The following is an 18150-nucleotide window of genomic DNA, read 5'->3' as shown; positions in this document are numbered from 1 at the left end:
ATAACTGCCCTTTAACTGTTAAACTGTACTAAAATGCCCATGAACTTAGCATAAAACTGCTTTCAATAACCATGGAGAAGTGAACATGCTGAATTTTAATAGCCCTCCTGGGTGATCATAAAAACAATGGGAGGTGACTTCTCCTGGTAAGTCCCTCACTGTTGGCGCATGGGTGTATTGCCTACATCTGTCAAAACATGCCGAAATTCAGGGGTCCCCCAGGGCCACCATTTGGCATTGACCTCTGGGGTCGTGGAGTATGGAGAAATAACAAGCGATGAAAAGGGAGTCTCATTGGAGGAGAAAGAGAGAGAGGTCAAGACCAGATGGAGGGGCTGCAAAACTTCTTGAGGTGAAAGATGTCACAGAGCAAGTTTGATGAAGTTCCCCAGTTGCAGAGGAGAAACTGATATGTAACAGTCTCTTCTGCATGTCAACCTGTCCCTGAAGAACACCCGATATGGCCTCAACACTCTTATCCTACACGCAGGTCTTCACAAAAAAACACAGGGCATTTTTGGTCACTTTCTGTTTCTACAACCCTGTATGTGCATGCAATTTCATAAGAGGCATCGAACATCATCCCAACTCCATGCAACTTGCACAGCAACATGAAATGGTTTTCAGAATTTGAAGTTTTAAAAAGAATATCTTTCAACAGCAAAAAACCTCAGACACAACAAAAAGGGGAAAAGTGACACTAATAAAATAAATCATAAACGGGGTAGGTTATTTGGAAAAAAGGAGCCATTACAACAGCTTTTATTCATCACATTTTGGCAGCATATCTCACTACACTGTACAGGCCAGTTTACATACCGTAACAATACACTTTTAATTACCACTTTTGTGACTGGCCTCTAATTAATTACAAGTACATTGTATACTTTGTTAATTTGGAACACCTCTGATACACCATTGAGAATTATGAAGCACAATTTGCAATTTACATGAGAATCAACAAGTTCCCCCAAAATCACATGCAATGCTTCAAGTGATCAAAAAGGTGGCTTCACAAATAAATTAAAATGAACAGGAACATCTTGGAAAGTATGGCCAACAAAACATCTCTGGTAAATATATTATAACATAAATGTTACATTATATCAAAACCTTAAGAAAATTATAAATAAGCATGATTTCAAAGCAACAGTTTATAGTAACCTGTTTTAAACTCCAAGGAATTTGGTTCAACAACTGTGCTGCATGGTGCATAAGTAATATTACTCCTTTCACAAACTGTTTAGGGTAGTTTAGAACAGTAATTTCCCTTGTGCTCGTATGTACGTGCACCAAATCCCATCAGCACAGATGATTTGAAAAAAATCAACAGTGGTAACAATCACGTTGAAGTTTCACCCAGGAAATGTGCACAGAATTTGGTGAATATCATTTTGGTAAAAGCTTAGCAAAAATGAGAACCAACAGATTAAGTCTAAAATATGAACAGATACATCTGTGACAAACAGGCATGACAGCATTCATGTTTTGTGGAGAACAGGGCATGTCACTGAATCATCCAAAAACAAAACTTAACGTTGGTTAAGTTAAGGGCATCATCATATGTTCACTGTATCACTGTTACTAAAGATTTTTCAACCTTCACCTGCAGTAATACTGGACAAATGAGGGATACGTGTGGGTCATTTATGTGCTTTCCCTCACTCCCAACACATAATGAGAAACACAAGATAACACCTGTTGTGTTTACACAATCACTTCTAGTCACACAATCAGTGCTTTACATTACATTGAATTTTTGTTTTGTAGGTACATGTACTTGACCTATCCAAGTATTGGTCGTTCAAGAATCTACGTACAGTACTCCCAACCTCCTTACAATACTGCATCACCTGAAATTGTTATTTTTTTACACCCAATTTTTTCCTACTGTTCTTCTCAGACACAATTTAAGCAAGCTATTATACTTATTATCTATGTGAGTGCACTGTTAGAAATATACATATACATGTGATTTACACAAACCTAAAGAAAGGTTACAAGAATGATTTCTCCAAGTACAGTATTTTACATTTGAGCAGTGCTGGCACAATGACACAAACATATACATTATGTACAAGTTCACAACATATGAAATACATTTGCATGGACATTTCTTTACACTCAAGCATCTATAAGTGATGTTACAGTTTAGTACAGAATCCATGTACTTGATCTGCTTATAAAGTTGTACATGTAATTGCATGAGATAGCATACTGTAACTCCAGGGTTAAAATTTAACAAATCTAAGTAAGGCCACGTTAGATTTTTTTCCTGACCCACAGATGTGAGTTTGAAAATTATTAGTACCGATATACCAGGTACACTTGCCCATTTTCGTACGTGTACATGTAGTACAACACAAAGTACTTCAATCATGAGATGTGAATGATTTCTTTCTGAATTACATTCTAAAGATAAGAACCTTGTGGTCAGTCCTGGATACCTATTACTTTGATCAAAAGACTACGAACAGGAAAGCTTCACAAGTCCTTCACACACCATTCAGTCTCACTGTGCTCATGGGAATGCACGACAAAGGCATTCCTTTGTCATTGTTCACCCCACTTCCTAGGGAAACCACTGGTGACAAATGCAGTGTCTCAACTGCAGCCATGGCCATGCTACAACACGGTTACAAATTGTTCAAATTACGACCCTTTGAGTATTCGTTTAAAAAACATCTGCCAGTCTACACACTAAATGACAATGGTTTTAAACGCCAAAGATGTGGGACAGTCTGTATCAAATATGGATTGTTTGTGTTAGTTACCTGGCTTTATACAAAGTTTCAATTCATGTGTGTGTGCAGCAGCAAAATCATCCACTCACTGAAATTTATATCCATGGCAGAAATTCAATGAATTTCTTTGTTTTCATAACGAAAAGTCTTGTGGTAAAGTGCGTACAGTTCGCACATTTTTTTCCCCACCTGATCCACCAGGTGGAATAAACATTTTCTTCCATTGTATATGGACAATGCCCCATAAGCTGTGAGATATTCTTTGAGAGTGAGCCATACATTAATATAATTGTGCAAACAATCCGCCCACTATGTGGCAAATGTTCAGTCCTGCTGGGCCTCTGCTCTCCACTCTTTATCTTCCTTGCAATATCCAGACAGCATTTTGAGACATGCCATGACAAATTACCAATTTTACAGGTTACGACCTTTGGGCTGCACAGGCCTTGGCCAAAAAGACGCCCGCCTGCCAGAAAGCATGTGAATCATTCTGCAAACTCCGCTTGGATAAACAAAACCTGACAATGCCCCCGACCGACCTGTGATAAATTGTGAATAGCGCAATTTTTGAGGGGGGCAGCCTTGTTCTGGCAAGCAATGGGCTTCCTTACAGTAGCTGGCCACCCGACAAAGGCTTCCAGCTAATTTGAAGTGGTGGGAGTTTGCAATGAATGAGTGCATGGGATACTGGCAAACTTGAGGGATTTCTCAGTAACCTTTGCTGGTAGTCCCACTTCCTTGGTTTTGTCGCAATATTTCAGGAGTGTCTGTGGCATGTTTAGGGAAGGGCTCATTCTTAAATCAATGGTACAATAACAAACGTGAACACGACACTGATGCAAGATACTGTGAGGAAAATTGTTCTTATGTGCACCATTATCTGCATTTTTCAGACATTTGTTTAACCACAAAGGTCTCAGGAGGCACAAAAATGTCTTAACATAAGGGTTAAAAGCTTCATACAGCGTCCAGCAAGAACATATACACCGTACATGAAATGTTTTGTGGAAGCTTATTGTACAATTAAGAAAAACCCAAGACCTGGCAGTGGCAGAAGGCTTTCAAACTTAAAGCTTTTCTCTCTTCAGTATAAATATCTTGTATAAAATTGTGGCATGCTATTGATGATCAAGATATTGACAGATTAACACTGGGTGTAAGTTCCTGTTTACTGTTGAATGCTTGGGTTAAACTGACATGAAGTTAAACAGGACGTCTGTTCACAAAGGACAGTTCAGAGCAATAACTGTGTTCTTGTCAAAGTGTGGACAAACAGGGAGAAACTTCATGTAAATGTACATGTAAGACATGGCAGACTTCACAGCAATTTGATGTGGACCAATAACCTAGAAGTATTGACTTGCATTAGCATGCCAGAAGCAGGGCCTTCATTTTACTTGTGCACATTTTTGTGTGCACATGTACAGTGGCTCCACTAATCTTGTTTTGATTTTACTTGATTCACTGCATTTATAAACTACAGATAAACACTACCAGTGGTCAAAGAAGGTAAAAAGTCAAGGCTCTGGGAGGGCAGCAAATGAACATTTGTCAACAGCATGTTCTTTTATTGTAAAATACTGTTCTGATTAAATACACAGATGCAATATTTTTTACAGCAATGTACAATACTTAATCATTGGCAAAGCAGCTTTAACCGAGCTGGTACAGCACAACAAAGGACACACATGTAAAACATTTCCAAATTCAAACATCCGTTTCTAAAAATAAAACCAGGGAAAAACTTCACTTTAATACAGACTGTTTTGGTATGGTTATTTGGGGATATCAATTTCTTTTTACATTTCAAAAATGAAAAAAAATGTGTATTTTTGTGGCTCAAATTCACGATGCACCATAAAATTGGCATTTAACACAACTGAAGTGAAATATTCTTCTCTTAGCATCAATTCTATTCTAAAAATTGATTGTGACCTATGTAGGCCATGGACGCAATTTCCCCTCACATGAACCTCGGAGCTATGCATTTGTTACACTTTGATAGCTTTTGGGTTCATTACTTATGCACAGCAACAGACCTTAATGCCCCTTTGCCATTTGACTGTGCCGTTGTGGGACATGAAGACACAAACACATAAAAAATTTACCCTTGGTGATCACTAGTGCAGTATTAATAAGAGCTGTATAGAATTCCGAAATACCCTCAGCTTTGAAGAACCTATGAATTGCTTTGGATTTGGATTAGTCTTTAAATTACAAAGATGAAAAACGTGGGTATAAAACACTCACATTAAAAAAACTGCCTTTCAGGCATTGCAACTGATCTGGAATTTTCAAACTCTGCAACCATTAGGATGAGTCCATAATTTACAAATGAAAACAGACTGGAAATGTGAAGTCCATCTCAAACAACACATTACACCAGGGTAAACACCATACCCCTTGCCCGGGGTTGGATTCTTGCGAGACAAACTACACGTATGTATGGTACTGCCTCACAATGAATCCAGGGGCTCAGCAGAGAGAAACGATTTCCAAAATTTACTGGCAAACCTGTCTCTGAAAAAAAGGTGCGACAAGTTTCTGGTCACACCTGGCTGGAAGTATTGTTGTTCAGGTCACGGATGGTCTGGAAAACATGACTAATCTAAAAATAGATCTTATTGAGGGTATGCGCATAATATTACACAGTAATGCAAATTCAGGTGAAAATGTTTTTACAACAAAATGTTTTCTGAATTCAGAATTTTTGCTCCAGAGACATGCCTTCAAGCCTAGTAGTAGTAATGTGAGCCTGGTACCGATTCCCAACATGCACATTTAATATAAGACTTTTTTTTAGTTACTGATCCACCTCAATAAATCTATTACTTTTACTTCAGTGACAAAAACACATTTTGTACAAAGCACAGGCATGATAGATGTGACAATCATTATTCCAGTGCTACACTAACATCAGTATAAATGAAACCTTTGTGCATACTAGTATCTGACATACAGCGATATCCTTTGGATTGGATATCCTGCAGTGGTGCATCATGCATGAATGGTAAATCTAATGACAAATGAAAGCACAGCTTAGCTAGGTTGAGGTACTGTTCAGTACAAAACATCATATACAAAATAGGGTTGATAAACAATGAAGTGCAATGAATGAAAATTACCAAACACAAATCATAATTGTTTTCAAAATGAAACCAAACCCTACTCTTACTGTTTGAAAAATAGCAGTAACAGGTAAAATCACAAGCCACCGAATGGGACAGAATCAGTCCATTTTGGGCTGCAAAAAAGTCTGGGATAATCTGGTGGTTGCAAGGATAAATAATGAACCTGTCTGGTTTTCTAAGCACCATGCTGTTAGTTTACTTCTGAGAGAGCACAGCAAGCTCTCGGACAAATTTCGTATTGTCTCAATTGTAAGGACTTAAAAACATGCATGTGTACTGTAGAAGCACGGTTGATGCTATGTTTAGAGCTTTTTATGCCATGTTTACAACAGATCATTCAAAGTGAACACTGCCAGGCATTTATGAAACAGTCACTTGCTTTTATGTAAAAATGCCCTATTTCACAACACCTACAATGCCCAATGCCAGTGTACACATTCAGTACCAGAGCCACTTCAGGCTTTGAAACGGCGCGTTCAACTTCAAGGTGGGTAGTAACATACGTGCAACATGGAGAAATTCAAAAACAAAGTTGCTTTGGATATAAATGTGAAATCTTCCATAATTACTTCATGCTTTAATTAATCACCTATTTGGTTACATTCTCAAAATGCTATTACACGTAGTTGCTCATGTGGATTCGGAACTTTCCAACAGTGACTTGCGGAAAATATTTCAAGCCCAAATTCCTCATTCTTCAATTTTTCCACAGGTTTTTCCTGGGTTCTAGGCACAAGTATTATTTTCTCAAAGGAGTCTTGAGCACAATGTTCGTTAGTTGTCCCATAAAAAAAGTCTTTAAAAAAAGCCAATAGTTAACATCAACAAACGCAGGCTTGTTCATGACATGAGCTGAAAGAGCTGTCAGCAACCCCAAAAAATTCATAAGATTTCAGGCAGAACTTAAAGGGGCCTTGCGAAATCGTGACACTCCTGAAAAGGGGCCCAAGCGCAGAAATATGATGGGCCAGAGAAATTCACATTTGCACAGCATGATGGGAGAGCATCTGCACAGCCCTTTAAAGAATTCCTCGCCAGAGCCACAGCCCCTGAGACCTGTGAAATTGATCTCTCTGCAGAAAATTCAAGGGGAGATTGATGTCAATTTGGGCACAGGTGATGGGAATTTGAAGTTTGAGAAGTTGCAGGAATGAGGGTATGGAATCTCCCCTCAATCTCCCTAGTAGGCAGGGCAATGGCCTCAAAGAAAAAGGTCACCACTCCGAATCTGTTTCTCTTGACAATTTAGATAATGAGTTCTTCAGGAGAAAAAAAAAGCTAGCTTCCCTGTTGGTTTAACTGAACACCATGACCAGTCTACCTCAAATTCTGCTCTAAGGCGGCGGACATTTTCTTGTACATAGGGCAACACTTCACACTAATGTATAACGGGAATGCCTGCCACATTGACAGTTGAACCAAATTCTGACAATTATCATATTGGAATGAACTACATCTTTGATGAACCGTGAATCTTTGAAATATTAACTTAAATGACATTCTGACGCATGTCCATGATGCATAAAATTACATCCTGTGCCTAGCTCCCACCAAGTTACAACACACTAGCTTTGAAAGTGTTGACGATTAATCTGATGATAAATAATGGCACAATTTGATGCGACCAGTACTTCAGAATGTAAGGCTTTACTCCACAGTGAGGAACGAGAACTTTAATACACTTGCTTTAGCCCAAGGACAATTTTTTTTGGGGGGGGGGGAATGGGTTCAGTCAAATGAATGTCTCCTGAATTCCTTTTGAGGACTAGTTGACCGATCTTAAATTTGGATGGGTCTGACAACGCTGGGGTGATATGAACAGAGGTGAGGTCATTTTGGAGTTTGTCCAGGTGGAATTCATTTTAAACTCTGTGCCCAAACCAACTACACATGATGCACTGTGGAGGACGACCTTTGTACCCTAGTAATCCTGTACCAGAGTGGTTTGGCATTATGGAGGTGCTTGGAGTTAGAGTTCTCTGTTCAAACACTGGATTGTTTGCTGCCATTCCATGCATATTCCACTCATGCATACTATTTCAGTGGCACATTTCGACGAGCTGGTTTGATAATAAACCAGTGACAGGAAATGAGTGATGTATTTTTGCTCTAATATCAACACTGGTGGGTTTATTTTGATATTTTAAATTGATGGAGGATTAAATGCCATGTTCTCAACCTTCCAAGAAAAATATCCAGTCTTATCAACCTGTGATGAAGTGCTTTGGAGTATCCCTTTGATGTACAGTGGGACTATGCCATATGAAAATTAAATCACAGTAGAATGGATGTTCAAATTCATCCATGTTGTGTGGAGAGTAGTTTGAGATTTTTTTTAGATTAGATTATTTTAGGTAAACAGTCATGGTAAGGGTCAGAAACAAAATGAAGAAAATACACAATACATAACAAATACAAATGAAGTATGATTTTACAGTGTGGCTAGTGTGGCATGAGGAATTCCTTTTCACTGTTATTCTTCTGTTTAACAGGTGGAACAGTGAAGAAATATTTTCCTGACAGAGTGACACCACTGATCTACACAGCACATTATACGGGTGATTCATTGAAGGTGGTGGCCATCAAACAGTCCTGAAATTTGTATGATCATTCCTCCATGGTATGTTCCAACACTGGTAACAAAACACATGCTGCATTTACTGTACATGTACATTGGTCCTTTCAAAGGTCCTTCCACAACAGGTTTTGGCTATTAGTATTTATCGAAGTCTGTCATTAATCACACATGGTGCAGCATACCAGACAGTTTGTGTAGCAGTTGGCACTACATGTAGCTCCCCTTGTCTGCTCTCAATGCACCCAGAGTGAGGATCTATCCCTTCTTCAAGGACTTTTGTCACAACACTGGGTCCCAGGATCTCTTGATGAATGATACCGAGATTCAGGGACCAACACAAACTTAAGAGCTGAGGTTCTACTGATTTATCACAGCCTGCAACAATAAAGGAGCTCCAAATATCTGTTAACTCTCCATTCCTCTTGATGCTGCTTTGCAAGTTGTTTCCACCGGTATTCACAGATACAACTTTGTTTCTTGCTTGCGCATCTACATCCATACTTTTTGGTGAACAAATTACATCATTTGTTTGTGAACTGACATTTTACATTAAGTTAGCCCTTTTTAATATTTAACATTCACGATGAGCTCCATTTACATTCTCTCTACACTTGGACTTTGAACACATGTCACATGCAGTCACAGTAATTTCACTGCAAGTTTAACCAGTTTAATAATGCAAACTACAGATTTTCAATTTTGTCATCTCATGATCTGGTATACCAGTGAGTGAACTCTAAGCAAGGTACCATTTGTCTGATTGAATAATTATCATTTAAAAACAAAGATTTACAATCCTCATAAAACAGTTTTGAGCCAACACTTAATCAAACAACACATACAGCTACACAATGTCTGCAGTTTGGTAGAAGTACAACTCCGGCACAAAATGAAGCATTTATACGTTGACATTTCTGTTCACAAATTACAGCATATTTACAAAATTTCCACCCACCTGGTATTTTGTCCAGGACCGGTGGTGGGTGCCTTTGTTGTCCAGGACGCTATACAACACTAAAGTTTTCACGCAAGCTCACTGTCACAATGTCACACCTACATGCAGTCAAGTTAAGTTTATACGCACAGTTCTGACCCAAAACGTCATGACAACCTGTCCATTGAAAACGATTTCAACACCGACACGCTGTCTGCAGGTTGGTCGATGACAAAAAGCTTGGCTTTATCGACTACACTATGCTGTTAATGACACACGGTTTATCCCAGGGCTCAAAGTCTGTTTCAAAAGCAATTGCAATAACAGTTCACATCATACGTTTGTTGGCAGTTGCTTGGGCTGAAATATTGAACAAATCCTGCTGTAAAATACTGACCATGACCGAACAGTTTTGCCAGACCAAATCCAAACGCCGCTGGTGATTCCGACCACCAACAGCATGAGATATTTGATCATGTAGACTAGAAAGTCTGGATAAGGTAGGTCTGTGATGTACATGTGTTCGGCCATTTGGAACGAGCAAGAGAAGCTGTACATTGCACAGTTTTGCTTTACCCACTGGACCTGCCACCGGGCGTGGTTGGACTGCTCATAGAAATAACATCCGATGACGACAGAGGCCGGGAGTGTATACAACACGGAAAATAACCCAATGCGCATCATCAGCTTCTCGAGTTTGTCCGTCTTGTTCCCATCCTGCTTCATGAAAGTTCTGATGCGGAACAGCGCGATAAATCCAGTGAGCAGAAATATGGAGCCGATGATCAAGTAGACAAAGAGCGGGGCAAGGACAAATCCCCGCAAAGCGTTGATGTTGGAGACGCCCGTGTAGCAGACACCAGCCAAAGGATCACCGTCGATTTCCCCGACTGCAAGGATGACGATGGTCTTGATGGCAGGTATGGACCAGGCAGCAAAGTGGAAATACTGCGAGTTGCGCTCGATGGCCTCGTGGCCCCATTTCATCCCAGCGGCCAAGAACCACGTCAAGCTGAGGATGACCCACCAAAGTGATGATGCCATGCGGAAGTAGTAGAGTAACATAAAAAGAATGGTGCATCCCTCTCGCTTGGCTCCGTGCGTCATGGTCCAGAGTCTTCCTGGTGCAGTGGGTTTGTTGCAGGCCACCTTGTCTGACAGGAAAAACCCACTGATGTAGACAACAGAGATGATGAAGTAGCATCCAGAGAGAAAGATGATTGGACGTTCTGGGTACTTAAATCGGGTCCGGTCAATGAGGAATGTCAAGACGGTAAAAAGAGATGAAAATGCACAAAGGAATGCCCAGGACCCAATCCAAATGCGGGCAAATCTTTGCTCACTAGTGTTGTTGAAGTACATGTGGCAAGGGGCTCCGCAGTTCTTGGCACCCATGAATTCATACTCCCAATCCGGATCTACCATGAGCTCCTTGGGACAAGAGAAGGGAACGTTCTTGACGATTGACGTGGTAGGGGGAATTTTTGTCACATTAGGTGGTGTCGTGGGCGGTATGGTGTATTTGTCCGTTGTTCGATTGCGATCAAAACACAGACCAGTTTCGGGGAACTGTTCACAGTCTAGGCTTGCAGGCCAGGAAAAACCAAATTTGTTCATGAGTTCCTCGCAGCCGCTACGGGCGCTGAGGCAGAGCGATTTACAGGGTTGGAGAGCAGGATGATCGGGGATCCTAGCACAGAAGGGTGCGTACATAGAGCACAAAAAATACTTGAGATCCACGGAGCACTGTACCTTGACAAGCGGGTAAAACTGGTGGACCTCCAAACCGGCTTCATCCTGTCGCTGGTGGTTCAGTAAATTCGGCATGATCGTCTCGTTGTAAGGGACATCCTGGCACAACGGAATGGTGATGGGCTCGCAACGACCGTATGACATGCTGCCGATTTGACATTCGACCACGGAATGTCTGCACAGGAAAACGACGACGATCGCGACAACGCGGGCTGTAAAACACGGCAAAATACCCCCGTTCCTCAACGCCATTGTGTCAGACGGCTTCCAAAAATCTGCTGATATTACCAGATCATCTAGAGAGCGGCGATCAAGGCTTGACTGAGAAGAAATTCTGCAATGAAAATGACCGAGAATGCCCGACAAGGCGGTAAGACAATCTTACTAGTCCTCCGTACGTACCCACAGTGCTATACATTATCCAGCTGCGAATCGCTCACAGAAGCCGAAGGAGCGCATGTTTATCATATCGTACCTGCTTTGTGGCAGGCCCAATACCTGCATCTGACGTCACGAGAACCGTTTCTATTACCCCAAATAGATACGGTGAAACAGGACGTGTTAAGAAATACGACAAAGCAAACAACTGTTGAAAAAATAGCATATTTACTACTCTTTATAGCTAAAATTGTAACCGGTTTCAAACAAAATATCTTTTATGAAGGTCTTATTTCTCGAAGCTTTTTACAATAAAATGCATCTGTGGGACCGCCGCAAAACATTAGAAACTGCTAAATGCTGATGGACTTTGCCCAATCATCTCGCAGCATTAAGTCACATGATTGTCACTTCAACAAAGCGGTGAACAGGTGCACAAAGACGAAGCGGAGATTCTGAGACTGGTGTTGTGTCGTGCGTGGTTTTAAATGCGTCAAAGTTCCAAACCTCAACAACCTATTAAAAAGGTGTTACCGCTCCTTATTCAGAAGGCTACTGCTCTACAGCCACTTGTTTTCTTTTTATGTTGAAATTAGCCTACCAAAATTAATATCGTTTGTTCCGTTAAATTAACGTTTTTTTTATCACATTCGGAGAGAGAGAAGTCGAGATTTAAATATATCTACATGTATATGAAACCTCAGTTGCGAATAAAAAGCGGGCAAACCAAATGGGCGTTTCTACTTTTCAGATTTCCAAACAAATTTAGATGATTTGTGAGTCTTTGCTTCTAAAATAATAAATAAAAATAAAAGCTGAAGTATTTGCTCAAAGATAGTGGACCCTGGTAGATTTTACGTCCATTTCCTTAGTAAAGTGGGATAAATTTAATCAAATGGATTAATAAAATAATCAAATTTACAGTGATAAAACTCACTGCATACAATGAAAAAAACAATTACTTCCTGTTCAATTAGTCTGTCAGGAATCATAATGAAAGAATTACTTCCTGAATCACCCACTTCCTTCCAGGCCTATCGATGAGTATTCCAGCTTTACAGCAAAGCTCTTGCTTGTCTCATTTTTCATAGGTTCCAGGCAGGAGCAGATCCAGGAATATTCCGGGGGGGTTCAAGCTGGAGGTTTTTTTGCTCTCATTTTTGCGGACAAGCGGCAACGATGACATGCATTGTTTACAATAGTTTGGGTGCATTTACTTTAGTTATTTTTTATCGTTTTCGCCATGCCCCCCCCCCGTTTTTTAGAGTGGCGTGTGTGTGTGTGGATTTGTGAGTGTGTGTGGGGGGGTCAACCCCCCTTGGATCCGCGCCTGAGCTCTATTTGTGTCAGGGTGTGTTCTCTTATAGACATTTCAGCAAATTTCTACTAGGTCTATGCTCTGACTTCATTCTCAGAGGGCCCACATTCATCCACAAAGTCGACTCTTTTTTACCCTTAAACATATTGGACAGAAACATTTTGGCAATACACAGTCCATGCTTTTGTAAACCAACAATATATCACACTCTGGTTTCCCATTTAAAGATATAAGTGCTTCACAAAGCACTCTGGTAGCTTGACCAGTTTTCAACAAAGAAGGTGGACAATACCCTACCTTAATTGGAGAGAACTGGCCCTAGGCACTGATCAAATCCTGAAAGGTTTTCCCAGTTTATTTTCCCCCCACAGCAGTTATATTAGTGATTGGCATATCAGCTGTGTGATGGTGACAGATGATTTGAATATCATGAATAATTTATTGTTTTGATGGATGGTAAATTTCCCTGGGGAGACACAATATCTTGTGATTAGACACCTTATGACTGCAAGGCCCATCTGAGTAATATTTTGCAAAATAACATTATTTTGTTCTGATTCAATCTTGCCGTCAAATAAAAAAAGCAAAGATGCCATTTCAAACTCAAATACCTGTTCAAATTTTGTTCATGGAGCTGTACAAAGATGTAAAATAAGAAAGTAACTTAATATTTATCACTATAAAGTATACACATTCAAAAGTTCTTTTCACTGGAGTTGATAGGGTGATGACAATTTTAAGAATCAATTGAATTTGTGGTTTGTGGAGGTCAGTGAGCACATTTAGGTTCTTCATCCATTTTCCATGAGACAAGAAATACAACTGATAGCATGTCAGGAGGATTAGGTTCAAGTCATTCATCTCAGTTGAACTTGTAAGTATCCATCAATCAGCACCTTTGAGGGCAATTTTTTCACTGATGATGATTGCTTGAACCCATGACTAGACAATAGAGACATCCACTTCTAGGTTACTTTCCTTTGTCAAGCTTTCTTTTTGTAACACCTTACCCCAATATCAAAAAATTGCAGGTGACTCTCGCCCCTATTCTCCTCCATTGTCAGGTCTGCTCTGTTTGATGGGCATCAGCAATTCTTCTTTTTTGGTACCTTTTGCCCCTTGGCCCCAATTACTGTTCTCGTTCAGTCACTGTATGAGCTTGTTTCTGGGTCAGTCAGAAATGGTGAGGGCGATCATCAATTATGGAAATCTAGTTTAAAATAACAATGGCAGAGAGGGGATCTTTGTGCGTGCAGTCACGATTCTGCAACTTTGATTTACAGTTCTGAATGAGTGTTTCATCTAAGAAGCTGAAACGGCGGAAATACTTCAAAAACAAAGCAAACTACTGTAATAACTTGTGGATGGGAGGTTCATATTTATTTGCACATTGCTTGAAGAACATTTCCTTTTCTTGAATGAAGTCACAGATGATTCCAAATTTTGGTTCATCTTAAAAGTATCCCGGATCCTCCAAAGTGCCCTTACCATGTTAAAAGGGTTCCTGTATTCCTCTGTGATGGTAAAAAGCACAAAGCCAAAAGGAAGAGCCACTTCAAAAGATACATCTGAGAGACCTTAATATTACAAAAAAAAATGACAGCAATGCCATGATAAATGTGCTTGTCCGAAAGCATCAACAACAAATGCATGTCGAGATAAGAAAGAGTCAGCACGGATGTTCCCAGAGTTTACACTACCTGAGTCGGCCTGTCAGGGGATATGTCATATCACGACCCTCTGCCTGAGGCTATTTTTCTAACGTGTGCATTTTACATGTGGCGAGATTATACCGCCAGGAGGAGTTGGCTAGGGATAAAGACATCTTGGGGAGGACAGATGTAATAAGATCACACATTATGATAATTGCAACTTGTCTGTTCCTTTCAGCTGGACAGTGATGAATAGATTCCATGCCAGAAAAATGAAATTTTCACCTATTGTTTGCTTACTAATACATGTACAACACAACATTGAATAAATTGAAATTAATGTTATTTTGCAAGACAAAGATTGAAAAGAACCAAATCGAACAGCAAAGGCATACAGTTACACATATGAAGGAGCTTCTTAGAATGTCGTGTATTATTCCATATATTCCTTTTTAAAATCCCTTGAATATTTCCAAATCTAAGTTTTGTTGAACTTATATTCTACTGAGCACACAGCAACACCATCAGTAGTGTACAAAATGCTGGAAATAATTCTTACACTCATTACGAAGAAGAATCCAGACCACTTTAAATGCCAAAAACAGCCACACAGCAGCACAGAGGTCAGGTTCTGACCACAACTTTCTGATCACCATGCCAAAAATACTAAACGAATGGAAGCAATTTCCTTGACAAAATATTTATGGAGAGGACCTATAAAACACCTTACCACAAATTCCACCATTTTTTTTTCATTCCTCAAAATTGTTTGTTCCTCCCCCAATTATGCTTTCCCCCAGCACCATCAAATTCCCCAGGGCCTCAATAAAGGGGCAACCACTCTTCTCCATAACTTATGATTTATTCCTTGCTCGTCAGAAACTTCCTCTTCTCTGTTGGTTTTTTACAGATGGTTCAAGGTTGAGACCTTGCTACCTGACAGGCTGACCCCAGGCAACCTGGGTTGACATTACTAGGAATTTTTGTTCCTGATCTTAACCAGCAATTGTCCTCAGAGCAAAACATATGAAGAAAAAACCTATGTGCAATGAGGGCTCATAAAGCACAACTATGAAATTTCAAATGTCTTTGAGATTTTCAATCAGTTATCTGTACACATTACAAATAATGTGAGGCAATTCATAAATACTCCTATGATATTTACCTTGAGCAATATCTTTGGAGTTAAGCTCATTCTGTACATTTTGAATAGTTCTCAGTAAAATAGGCATGTGTAAAATTTCATTCCTTAGTATTAAATTTCTGATTACTTTCAATATCCTCTGCTATTATATGACTAGTCCAGCTCAGCTGTGTAATAGAACCTGTGAACCCTTCAGAGGACTAAGGGTGGTTTTCATTTCTTCTCCAGCACTCACACCAAACACTTCCCAGTATCAGGGAAAGTATGGCCAGACCGACTGTCCCCTATTGGGAACCGACCCTTTACTGACCTCTGAAGAGCCTTTAAATTGAAAGAGGTGTCTTTGAAGTGATTCAATATTTCAGTAATTTAACAAGAGCATTACAACTTGTAAATGAAGAGATGACTCATAGAAAGATGACTGGACCAAAAGTTAAAGATCAGCATAAAAGGGAAGTATAGAACCTACTGCTTTACAGTTTGCTTCTTTGATAGCGAAGTGAAGAAACCCAGTGGAGAAAAGGCCAAATGTTCCATGATTAAAAATAAATCTCATAAACTGTGTCCCTCCCTCTTTTCACACCTAATATCTCACAGAAGAAAAGGAAGAGCCAGGTAGGCCGGTCACCATGGTGCCCCCCACCCCACAAGCAGCTAACCCCCCTCTCAATAAAAACCTATGCATAAAAATTGCCTAGTGGTGTTGTGATGTGTCCCCCAAGCTGGTCCTGTGGCCCCCTAATGCCCAAAGCTGGTGCCGGGGCTGTAGCTGAGGCAAATAATCAGACGGTCACTCCATGAGATAATTTTGATAGAGTAGCGTACATGGAATGGAAAAGAACATGACTATAAGGTCGAGTTCGGGCGGCCTGTTCTTTTCACGGGTTTCTTGTTCTCGTGCTCGAACAGCGGGAACACGACTCAAGAACACTGTTCTCGGAACAGGATCACACACCACCTCCTCGTCAGGGTTTTACAAAAACACACGGAAAAACTCATGAGATTTTGATTTTTGAACAGCTGCAAAAACTAGAGAGATGGCTCCCAAAGCCATAGACCATGTAGACAATGGGAAGTTTTGCAAAATTAACATTAATTATTTTCCGAAACACAGAAATGAATGTTCCTGTTTATATAGAAAAGAATTCAGCCCATCCAAACCTTAACTCTCGAATAACGTACACGGACGCCGCCATGTTGCATGTTTCTTGTAATAACTGGTTGTTTGTTCCCGGCGTTCGAGCGGCCGACCCACAAACAACAAATCGAGCTGTTCATGAACATACGGGACCAAGCCGCCCAAACTCAGCCTAAAAGTAGCAAAATGCAAATCACGGTTTGTGGAAAATTTAGCAGATGCCTAGTAAATAGCTAAAGATTCTTGTTCCCAATATAAATGAACATTTCCATTAAAAGCAAAAACTGAGGGAGAAATTAGGGTACTCTCATGCACACTAGAACTGCAGGAACATGTATGAAAAACAGAGAAATTGGTAAAAATTCAGAAACAAACCCACTCCAACATCCATACCAGACAATGGAAATACACTGTGTATAAGAACTGCAAATGGACAAGGTACCTTGTTTATCTCCTCTCAATAACATGACAAAATTGACAGATGAAGCAAAACATCTCCATGATTGGATATCTCCAAATTTGGCTGGTGCAGAGAACCTTGAATATAATAATAGAATTACCAATAATTACATGAGACTATACACCCTAAACAACTGTCCATCATGCCCACTCTACCAGAATTAATTCCCTTCCAGTTTTTTGTTTGGGGGATTATAGAATGTTCCTCTAGATTAGCTATTTTTTCTGCAGGCTGTCACTTTGGTGGCCAGGGAAAAATATATTGTGAAAAATCCCACAATACTTTGTTAGAATTCATTGGAGTGTTAAACAGGGATTAAAGATAATCCTTACATGCACTTAAAAAGCTGGAGGATTGAGGCAATGCAGATGGTTATGAACTGTTGGTCACTTGACAGATGTATTGAGAAGGCTTCGGTGCAGTTTCTAACAAATAATCAGAGTACTGTTTTCAAATTTGTCAGTGGTAATGAAACATCCTAAATCCTTGGCACATACATTTATGTAAATTTTGGAAAATTTTAGGAGTAAGTGCTAGCAATGAAAGAACGTGGATATTTTTCATAGGTAATAGAAAATTTTAGCAAAGTCCCTTAACTTCTTTCTATGAACTATTGCAATTGAAGCCTTATTCTAATTTGTAACTCACCCTATTCTCATTCATACTGTGATCACACTTTGAAGAGCACTGCTCAGTTACTGTTTGAGGCACATATGACAGCTCCTAAGATTTCTCCAGAAAACAGCTAGTATCACTTCAGAATCAAGAAATTTAAAAAGAAAACATAGTCCGTTGGTGCGGCATATAGGCCTGTAAAATTCACAGGACATGACAATTCTTCCCATTTTACAATGGATCCAAAACAGTGAACGAATCTCAGTCAAACTAAATGCTTGTATTTATTATTTTGTCTGCACACAA

At 39.8% G+C, this 18150-nt stretch overlaps 1 protein-coding gene across 1 annotated transcript; it reads right to left on the bottom strand.

Moving 5' to 3' along the window:
• Window positions 1-729: 729 nt before the first annotated feature.
• LOC147799702 (frizzled-2-like) lies at window positions 730-11597 on the bottom strand. Its single transcript, XM_087134523.1, has one exon. It carries the CDS (start codon window positions 11389-11391, stop codon window positions 9721-9723), a length of 1671 nt encoding a protein of 556 aa, XP_086990649.1. The 5' UTR covers window positions 11392-11597; the 3' UTR covers window positions 730-9720.
• Between the last annotated feature and the right edge of the window lie 6553 nt (window positions 11598-18150).

The sequence above is a fragment of the Acanthaster planci genome, linkage group LG03 (genome assembly GCF_054643075.1).
Source record: "Acanthaster planci isolate LZ-2023a linkage group LG03, COTS_SCS, whole genome shotgun sequence".
Taxonomy (NCBI): domain Eukaryota; kingdom Metazoa; phylum Echinodermata; class Asteroidea; order Valvatida; family Acanthasteridae; genus Acanthaster; species Acanthaster planci.
Note: the sequence above shows the minus strand (reverse complement) of the source record. Positions and strands in the feature narration are given on the sequence as shown.